Source organism: Embiotoca jacksoni, unplaced genomic scaffold (assembly GCF_022577435.1).
Source record: "Embiotoca jacksoni isolate LCO1_2020_lvr unplaced genomic scaffold, fEmbJac1.0.p SCAF_11, whole genome shotgun sequence".
NCBI lineage: Eukaryota > Metazoa > Chordata > Actinopteri > Embiotocidae > Embiotoca > Embiotoca jacksoni.
In genome coordinates this window covers 8,674,186-8,684,584 of record NW_027185241.1, presented here as the reverse complement: position 1 = coordinate 8,684,584, position 10,399 = coordinate 8,674,186, and the positions used below count along the sequence as shown (strand labels likewise).

General features: G+C 38.6%; 1 protein-coding gene across 1 annotated transcript; it reads right to left on the bottom strand.

Moving 5' to 3' along the window:
• Window positions 1-2,548: 2,548 nt before the first annotated feature.
• Window positions 2,549-8,054, bottom strand: grinab (glutamate receptor, ionotropic, N-methyl D-aspartate-associated protein 1b (glutamate binding)). The gene is made up of 7 exons (XM_069142948.1): window positions 7,957-8,054; window positions 7,074-7,425; window positions 6,850-6,953; window positions 5,837-6,037; window positions 4,203-4,331; window positions 3,958-4,101; window positions 2,549-3,488 (listed from the first exon to the last, which is right to left on the bottom strand). The coding sequence occupies exons 2-7, from the start codon at window positions 7,369-7,371 to the stop codon at window positions 3,336-3,338; spliced, it is 1,029 nt and encodes a 342-aa protein (XP_068999049.1). The 5' UTR covers window positions 7,372-7,425; window positions 7,957-8,054; the 3' UTR covers window positions 2,549-3,335.
• Window positions 8,055-10,399: the final 2,345 nt, after the last annotated feature.

Here is a 10,399-nt window from a genome sequence, read left to right as displayed (position 1 = left end):
TTTAGGAAACCCTGAATACTTCATGTTTTATAGCTTAAATAAAGTTGACAGTTTGTGGTTTACCACCTTATCATTTATTGGAGTTGATATCCATTTTAAGGATGGCATAATCTTCCTAAATGTTTGGCTTTGAATGCATCTCTGACTACCACAAAAGGAGTGGCCTTTTATCCTTCTGTGCCATGCTGCAGAGGCAGGCGAGCATGGCCACCAGGTCCGTCTGCAGTTTTCTTGGTGCAGTAGTCATTATCAGCCTTTTCAGAAATCCTGGATTTTTGAAGTCTATTTCCTGGGAGCTGTATTCACTGGGCCTTGCCTTCAGGATCCCATAGGTGTTGATAATAATCTCAGTGAAAAGAGGGTGAAGTGTTGCTTTATACCCGAGCTGGTGCAGCCTCTCCATGAGGTCTGCATACCTCTGTGTGAGATAAAGCCGATAGCCTTCATCTGCCTTCCCTGTCAGCGGGTGTGTGCTGACCTGCAAGACAGGGGGAAAAAAGGCTTGACACTTCCTTCTAAATCTTTCCTAGGGCAATTTAACAGACAGTATTTCTAAATGAGGTGGTATGGGAAGTTGTTGTACTTGAAAACTTTGTTAAGATATGATGTCTTATCTGTGCGCTGCCTTATCAAAGAGGAATCCATTTCCTGAACATCTTGTTTCATAATACTTGAATTGAGGTCTTCAATAAATACAGATCTCCTACCTCAATGATCTTATCTGGTATATTGACCACTGTGAAGCCATAGAGCCTCTTCTGGCCCTTGAAGACATGGGACAGAATCCTCTGATCTAGTTGATAGGCAATCTCTCCGAACAGCCTGCTTAGACCTGCATTTTAAAAACTGAGAATTAATACCAAAAAGTAGCAATAACACTATTACTCTGAAATGTCTGCATGTCAGGTAACAGTCACCTTGCATGTCAAGATGAAGATCAGACTGGCCACTTTGAGACTCCTCCTTGTTTATGTCTGTGTGCGGAGAGCTTTGAAACAAAGACCTGACAGGAGATGATGTCCGATATTTATGTTTGAGTTTGGTTTGCTGCAAGGCTTTTTGGAATTGTCTCTCATCACAGGTGGTTTGGCAGTGACTGGATGACTTTGTTCTTGATGCTGAGGAAACTGATACAAACAAAGTTCTTGCCATTGATAGTACCGACACCGTTGATAAGCACAGAGACCACACATGTTTAAATGTTTCTATCTCCTTACACCTTGATTATTGTAACAGCCTCGTTACTCATCTGGATATAAAATACTCTGATATAGTACAAACTGTATAGATGGTAGTCAGACTAGAACTGAGAAATATCACCACATCATTAGCCTTCATGGTTCCCAGCATGTTATAGAATCGATTTTAAGATGTTATTAATTATTTTAAAGGATCACTATGGCCCGTGTCTATGCTATATTTCTGATCTTTTAGCTCCTAACAAGCCTGTGCATAGTTTGACATCCTTGAGCAGACATTTTTTTTTTTATTATAATTACTATTTGTTTCAGGGCCTTGGGTAAAAACTAGAGGTGGAAGGACCTTCACAGTTAGGGCCTCCAGGGTGTGGACCAACCCACCCAAAGACATAAATGTGGCTAAAACATTATTGTTAATCAAATCTCTCCTTAAATCATAGTTTTTAAACTTTTAACCTGATTTTACATGAATAATTTGTCTGTTTTTTACGTTATCGTATGTGAGGTTAATGTATTATATTCTGATCCAATATTTTAAAGTAACTTTTCAGTTCCCTGCTTGATAATACATTACGTTTGATTTATTTGTTGATTGTGCTGCTTTACGTGAGGATCTGCATAACCTGGGTTCTGAATGCTCTGTAAACACCAGTGATAATAACTTTTTTGATTACACCTATAAAAACGTACATGACACGATGATAGGTAATCAGAATACTTTTCTTTGGAACAGCGCTGCTCGAAAACCGCTTTGGTCAACTGTTATTATAAAATCCATATAAAGTTTGATCCATGAATACGTTTTATGTTTAACTCAATGAAATAATGTGTGCATGCTTACATGTTACTGTTTCTCACAATAGCTTAACACCCGACCAAAGAAGTACAAAACATTACTCTGATTTAGAAACAAAGCCAACTAGACCAGCCCACTGACCTCTACTCATTAGGGTAGCATTTTTATTTATTTGTTTTACTCCCGATTCTAGTCCCCGTTTTATATTCAGTTAATAGCTCCTTGCCACAAAACGTACATGTCTAAACTGAACCATGGCTGCCATCTAGTGGTACAGAAAAACACAATACCTGAAAACTCCTTCAGCGTGTCATTATTGAAGCTCTGCATCTTGGCTCTTAGCTGTACGTTTTCCTGGACTACAGAAAGCATTGACTTTAACTGATCATTCTCCTGTCTGAGTTGTTCATTTTCTAACCCCAATGCAGCAGCAGCAGTTTGCTCCAGGTCCATTCTGGGGCTCCCAGTTTCACAACTGAGCCACAAACTCCTAAAACTTCCTGGACACCAACAAAATCATATCATTTCAAATAACAACAGAACTCTCTGAATGGAAGTGGTTTTAACAGGATTCATTTACTTCATACAAAGAACAGATTTACAAAAAAAAAAAAAAAAAGGTTCCTTAGTAGTTGAAAGCACAAAAGTTAATTATTGACTGTAGAAATAGTTTAAGAAAGAAATTCCAACACAGTACACCAAGTAAAAACATGTTTAAAGCCTTACATCAGTGGATAAAGTTTGCTTAGTTGTCGCGGAGATGTATCAGTTGATATTTGAGTTTTTCAACTGTGATGAATACATCCACGTTCTGATTTTTTGTTTTTTACCCCTTTTCAGTCCTGGAGGCTTATTAACAATGAAAGCTCCCGCTTGGCCCTGTAAATAGCAGTTTGAAAAAAACAATCCCATGATCCACTTACCAACTTTTTCCAGAACAACTTGTCTAGGTCTGAATAACACAGTCAAGAAGTCCTACAAGTGTAATGGATCAAAATCATTGCTGCTAATGAGCTTGCATGTCAACTGAACAACCTCCTGCTGATGAAAACTGTGATACACTTGAAGGGAAACTGGAAACTTGAGGCTGATTTGTCAAATCCTTATACCGTTTGTCTTACAATTTTTTAAACCAAAACAGTTTTTGTACAATCGGTCATGTAACTCATAAAACTTTAATTATCTCCAAAACGGCAACTTAAACCATCTGTTTATAATCATACAAAAATAGCATTTACACTGGATCAAGCTCAAGCAGTCACTAAGTGATTAATAAACACTACAAAGCAAATCAAAATTCGTGAAGTGGAAAGTTTTCTGTCTGCATCGTTATGTGTTGCTCAGCCTCCCCTCGCTCTTCCAACGATGGCCAGAATATAGAGGAAGATGTTGATGATATCCGTGTACAGGTTGAGAGCAGCAAAGACATATTCCTCTGGACTCAGAGACAGTTCCTTGTTGCCAAGCAGCAGCTGCGTGTCCACCGCCAAGAACTGAAACAGACACAGAAATTCTCAATGGTCAAATATTTCAATACAATGTCCCTCACAAAGATATAGAAAAAAAACAAATCTGTTAACATCTGGTTTCCAATAATGTGGTGTAAAATCAGCCTAAAAGGGCAGCTCACCTAAATTACAAAAATACAGATTTTTCATTTACATTTCATTTAGTAGTATTCGGTTATCTAAATAGGTCATTTTTATTTGACCAGGTTTCAACATATCAGTCTCTGATATTTCTGCCTATATCACAATCCAGTACTCGTGGATTTATTCTGTAGTAAAAGGTAGATGAAATGAATACACTTCACATTAAAAACTAAACATATACTCATGAAAGACATACATGTGAATGTAGGCAACCAAGTAGATTAATGTTAAGAGGTTTCATACTTACCATGTAGATCATTTTGGACAAAACCAACCACTAATGTTGCAAACTGTTTGTTTCAGAACTTACACAGGTGAAGAGCAAAGCTCCCAGTCCAGCGTACACAATCTGCAAAATCCTGTTACGGATGATGATGCAGAGGAGGCTGAAGATAATCAGGACAATCAAACAGACGAAAAGCACGCCGTAACAGGAAGTGAAGTCGTACTTGGTCTGTGGGAGTAAAGCCGAGAGCAGTAATAAGGTTATTTCCATATCCGTGTGACAGTTGTTCATGACATGCATACAAAAAGCAGAAACGGACAGACACAAACCTGCAGAGAGAAGATGACCACTGTAAAGCACACAAATGATGTGATGCCCACGGCCATGATCACAGATTCAGTCTCATGGAAGCTGGCGATCATTCCCACCATGTAGGACATACTGAGAGTCAAGACGGACTGAAAAGAAGAAAGACAAATACAGTATTTGAGCACTGCTGACCTGGAATACAATTTTAAAAAAATGAATACAAAATTGAAAATCACTTTTTAGTTACAATAGAGATTTGTGAGGCTCAATCTGAACTTAATCTGTATAAATGTTTAAGAATAATTTCAGTTCAATTCAATTTGATCTTTATAGCGCAAAATCACAACATAAGTCATCTCAGGGCACTTTACAGAGCAAAGTCCTTACAACAGCAACAACATAGCGGGAAACCCTACAATTGCCACATGAGTGACAGCTGGAAGGAAAAACTCCCTTTTAACAGGAAGAAAACCTCAGACAGAACCAGACTCAGAGTTGGGAGGCCACTTGCCTCGACCGTATGTGGTGAGGGGAGAGAGGGAAAAAAACAGCATAGAAAGTGCAAAAAAAGGACAGCGTGGAGATACAATACAATCAATACAATATCATACACAAATAATACCATGCAATACACACTGGGTATATCTCTTGTTATAAAATATTGTGATCAATGGTGTCAAATGCAGCACTGAGATCTAACAGGACATGTATAGAGACGACTTCATTGGTAACATTCACTGGTGCGGTGTCTGTGCGACGGTGCACTGTAAAGCCCGACTGAACATCTTCAAACAAACCATTACTGTGCTAATGGTCACATAATAAGGAGGTCTGCTATTTTAACTATAGGATAAAAACTTTAACATGAATTGAAAATTACAGCTTTTCAGCAAGAAAGCCGTCTGATCTCTCGCTTTACTACATAAGAAGTTACCGTGTCGTCGTTGATCTGATTCATTGTTTAAAAGACAATAAAGTAAAAATGGGAAATGCATTTCTCCCAAGACAGCAATCACTGATAAACCAGCAGGCCTGTTCAATTAAATATCCTGTTATCCATTTTGGATAATCCTGACCACCCTCTCCACCACCTGCTGCAGGGACAGCGGAGCACTTTTTCCAAAAGACTCCTCCAGCTCCGCTGCCACAAGGACCGATACAGGAGATCATTCCTGCCCACCGTTATCAGACTATACAATAACTCACCTCTGGTTAAATCCATCACCTAACGATAACACCGTTGGTTGTATGTTTGCTGCTTAAATCTTTGCACTATTGTTGAGTTAGTTCATTTAATATTATTCTACATATTGTGCATTTTCATATTTCATATTTTTTACTCTGTTATTTTTTTCCTCTACCTGTGACTATAATGCTGCTGTAGCGAAAAAATTTCCCTTTGTGGGATCAATAAAGTATCTATCTATCTATCTATCTATCTATCTATCTATCTATCTCTCTCTCTCTCTCTCTCTCTCTCTCTCTCTCTCTCTCTCTATCTATCTATCTATCTATCTATCTATCTATCTATCTATCTATCTATCTATCTATCCGAAGAACAGTTGAAACACTGCTGAACTTCCTGAGCTGAAACCACCACTCCACCTCAATTTCCTCTTTACACAAAAACAAAACGAAGACTGAGCAGCCTTACCAACGCAATCAGGTTCCATGGGTGTCTTCGGCGAACACTTCCACAGCAGCTGATCACACATGCAGACACAAAGAACACAGCATAGGACAAGAAGTAGGTCCAGGTGTTCACCATGACAAACTTCTTCACCTCATCCACAAAGGTGAAAACAGCCACAAAGGCAAATGTCACCATCAGCTGAGCAGATAACACCAAGAATACCTGGAGGGAGAAGTGGAATATTAGGCAGCAGACAGAGATGAAATTTGTAAGCAAAGAAAGTCCATTTCTTAGGTGGATCTCAAGTTGCACAAAAGTACATTATTAACTCAACCAAGTAGGGGATGTTTGTTGTATTTAGGTTGTGTTTGTTTTCTGTGTGTCAGTCTTGACTTCACAACTCGACTTCAGTTTAATTTGAGGGAAAGCACAGCCAGGCACAGCAAAATATCTAGGTTCAATTCATTAAAAACATTTTTTTTTTTTTGAAATGTCAGTTTGAAACAATTTAGATAAAATTCTCCGGCTGAAAGGAAAAAAATTTTTTCATCATCATATGCTGATTATTTTCTCAATTAATCAATGACTTTTTTAGTCTTTAAAATGTTACAAAATGGAGAAAAATGTCAACTAGTGTTTCCCAAAGCTGAAGGTGCAGCCTAAAATGTAGTTTTTTGTCCTGATCAACCAAAATATATTCAGTTTATTATCATGGAGGACGAAAGGAACCAGAAAATATTCACATTTAAGAAGCAAGAATTAAAAAAAAAAAAAATTCATTACAAAATATTCAATTGATTTTCAAAATAGTTGGCAACTGATTTTCTGGCAATCAACAAATTGACTAATTGTTGCCGCTCTATAAATGTATCTTACTGTAGTTGTATACATATATTGAAATATACTTCAATAATTGTTGCTAACAAACCCCACAAATGACTTCAAAGGTACTTCATATTTAAAAGATCCATTTGTGCCTCTGATTTGCAACACTATGTATGATGGACTTTTCCTCAAACGCTATGTCTTCTTACCTTTCGAATAAAGGCTCTTCTTATGCTCTTGTTATCAAGTCCAAAATCAAAGTCTTGATTCTCATGAAAGGGTGGCGGATCCTCCTCGTTGTGATAAGCATCACCTGATATGGCACCAACCAGAAACGTGAAATTGATTAAGTTACACTATTAATACCACCCCACACTAATTTTTTTTAATTTTTTTTTTAAAGAAATTAGATCACAATGTTAGAGATGCTAACCACTGAAGTTGCCATTGAAGCCCTGGTCTGGTGGAGAATATGGAAAGGAAGGGTTGGCATATCCTGAGCTTCCTTGGGGGTTCATGGCCACCCCAAAAGCTCCAGGTGCAAAGGCAGTTGGTGGAGGGAAAGGGAGACCACCAGGTGCAGGACCCCCGAGCATATTTGGGCCTGGCATGTTCATGCCAAAGGCAGCGGGCAAGGCAGGCTGCCCGGGGAGAGAGGCAGGCTGCCCGGGGAGAGAGGCTGGAGAGGGTCCCACCTCCACGGGGATGTAGTCAGTCTTCTCGGTGGTCATCTCTGCCTTAGATCGGGAACGGACTGACAAGGCTATTAGGATCTTGAAATAACGCTGTAAAGTATGAAACATAAATGAAAATTCATATGAACAGCACTGCCCAGATAACAACGGTTTAGTATTTCACATAATATTTCCCAACAAGTCACCTGACTTCCGGTATATGTATTGTCGATAGGCATCGGCACCTTAACTAAACCATCATTTATGTGCACATATTTCCCACGCTTCCTCAAATAAAGCTGCCATCACTCTGGCTCTTAAACGACGGGTTAAGTACCTGGTGCTGGTTTGATGCCGAGTTTCTCCGAGACTCGCGAGGTTTATGAAAATTAGGCCATTAATTTCACGTTCAGTTAAGACACGAGTTTTTTCCGCCCACATAGTCTACACTCCACAGTCACAAAGTAACATGAATAGATATAATTTGATATTTTGGGAAAGATCGAGTCAAGATGTTTTCCTTTAGTTGTCACAACCTAAAATGGCCATGTTTTACACAAGAAAAACAATCAGGTTAACCAAACCGAAAGCCAGCAAATACCAACAAAGTTAGGACGTCTGAAGTCTTTAAATACTACTCACACGCTCTGCTTTCAAACTTTCAATCCCAGCTCGCTTCTTCTTAGATGGTTTTTCCGGAGAACTCTTGACTGCCAGAAAACGAAACCCCCTCACGGCCCCTGCGATGCGGACGGTGCCGCGTTCAGGCAACAAAGGATAGATGGGAGAGATGACAATGTTAGTTTCAGCTGTAGCTTGGGAGCATACCCTTCAGCGATCAATTTACAGTAGTGAGATGAAGTTGGTCATGCTACTTAAAATGTAGTACATTAACAATATAGTATTATATGCACTATTTTTTTTGTTTGTTTTGTTATATTACAATTAACTTTCTGACTTTGGCCAGTTTAAGTCAAACACACAAGACCATGTTTGCTTTATTTTCAAGCGCTTCCATGTTATTAAGAGTCAATTTGCAAATTAAACTTTCGTTGACTTTTCCAGTCGTATTTATCACCTGCGTGTTGGCATTCACCATTTTAAAAGTCTTACATAAATTGAAAACATGTAATTACGATACATTGGAGATGACATAAACGTACCACTTCAGTCTGTGGCTGGGAATTTTCAGATGGAGGCTGGCTCCGCCTGAAAGCGTCATAAAATCGGAAGTAAAGTGGTCAAAACCTGATGTGAACCAGCACCACAGAGAAACATAAACACAGAGCTTTGGATAACAAAAGTGATAGATAGGCATTCACTCAAACATTGTTCCACTTCACTACATTTCAGAGGGACATTTCTTCAACACACTGTTGAAGACTAAACCAGTGGTTTCCAATCTTTTTGGCCTCTGACATTTTACAAAAAAGGAGTGTATTATGGATTGACCCCATATTTCAGATGCCTGTGAGTTGTTAAAAGACTCGGTTTTTTTCCCCTCTTTTCTTCTCCCAGTAATCATTCGACGAACCCTTAAATATATCTGCTGTATTAAAACTCTAAATCTATTAAGTAAGTCAAACTCGCTCCACCTTCAGCAGCTACAACAGTAACATGCTGCTTACACGCTGATGCTTCAATGTCAATAATCCAGTGATATGTCATAGGCCTGTATAATGATATGTGACAGTATTTGCAGTCAAATGTAGTTTTGCTGCAACTAGGCCTACTTATATGTACTTCTACTTCAGTAGCATTTTTCATGTAGGACTTGTAGCTAATTGAGTATTTTTTTTAAATTTTTTTTTACATTGCTGTATTGGTACTTGAGGATCTAAATACCCTCTTGCACTGGCGAAGCTTGGCAACAGAGAGTGACCCACATTGACCAGCAGGTGTCAGGAGGTTACCACTTTGGTGAGGAAAAACCTAGAAGGCAACTGGAAAGAGTCACTTTTATTTCACTAGATTTAAATCGTTAAATACTAGATCATGCAGCTGCTCCTCATACAGTAGGTCACACCACGTATCACTCACACAGTTACTTAGAAGGTTTGTAAACAGGTAAACAGGGAGTGCTACGCATTTCAACTGTTAATTTGGTCTGCAGCCACAAGAGAACCAACTGGAATAACGTTAACTGTAAAGTGATCAGGATTAAATTCAAAATATAATTATTGCCTTGTGGTTGCATATCTCCGCCAACCAGTGAGTTGCAGATTACATCCACGTCTGTCCAGACTCATTAAAATATATGTAGTGAAGACTTTGAAGGAAATTTTGCCAATATAGCTGATTCAGACGGACCAAAAAAATTTGTAGTAATGACAGCAGACAATGCTTCCAATATGCATGTTGCTGCCAGGAAGCTACAAACTCTAAAACTTGGATGTTTCATGCACATCTTTAGCCTGACAGCACAGAAAATGTATTTGATCAGCACAGTTTCAAAGTGGACACCCAAAATTAGTGTCACCAATTCATTATCTGACTAAATGTGGTCATAGTCTCCTCTTCTGTGGTTGAGTTATGGTGTTAAATTATTGTATAGTGTTTTTGCAGAACATCACGATCTCACAGTGAGATTGACCTTTTACCATTTGGATATTTTGGATAAAATGTCATTTGAACGTTGACCACAAACTTTTAATCAGTTCATCCTGGGGTCGGAGTGTTTGTGCCACATTTGAAGAATCTCTTTCAAGGTGTACCTGAGATATCATGTTCACAATAATGGGATGGACATATAACCTGAAAACATGATGTCTCCGGTATGGAAGCATAAAAACACACAACTTGAGGTTGATAAAAAAGGTTGCAATTATTCCATTTTGTCAACATACACTTCCATGCAAACGGCTAATTTTTTTCAAAGAACGATTGGATATTGTAGAAAGAGGGATTCGTGTTACACAAACATCTGCATGGATTTATAATATAGACAGCAGATAATTCTCAATAGGTTTCCCAAGTGCTGAGCAATCTATCAAAAATACAGTGAGTAAGCCATTGTTTATTAGTGGTTCAGCTCATCTGTGTGACACATATCTTGCCACTTTGGTTTTGAGCTCTGTTTGAAATT

Bases quoted from the DNA above. Each gene is read 5' to 3' on its own strand.
- grinab (XM_069142948.1), bottom strand. From the start codon at position 7,371: ATGACCACCGAGAAGACTGACTACATCCCCGTGGAGGTGGGACCCTCT. The intron at 4,102-4,202 runs GTTTGTGTCTGT...TTACTCCCACAG, and splicing joins TGGTCATCTTCTCTCTGCAG to ACCAAGTACGACTTCACTTC. The intron at 3,489-3,957 runs GTAAGTTCTGAA...TGTCTGTTTCAG, and splicing joins GAGCTTTGCTCTTCACCTGT to TTCTTGGCGGTGGACACGCA.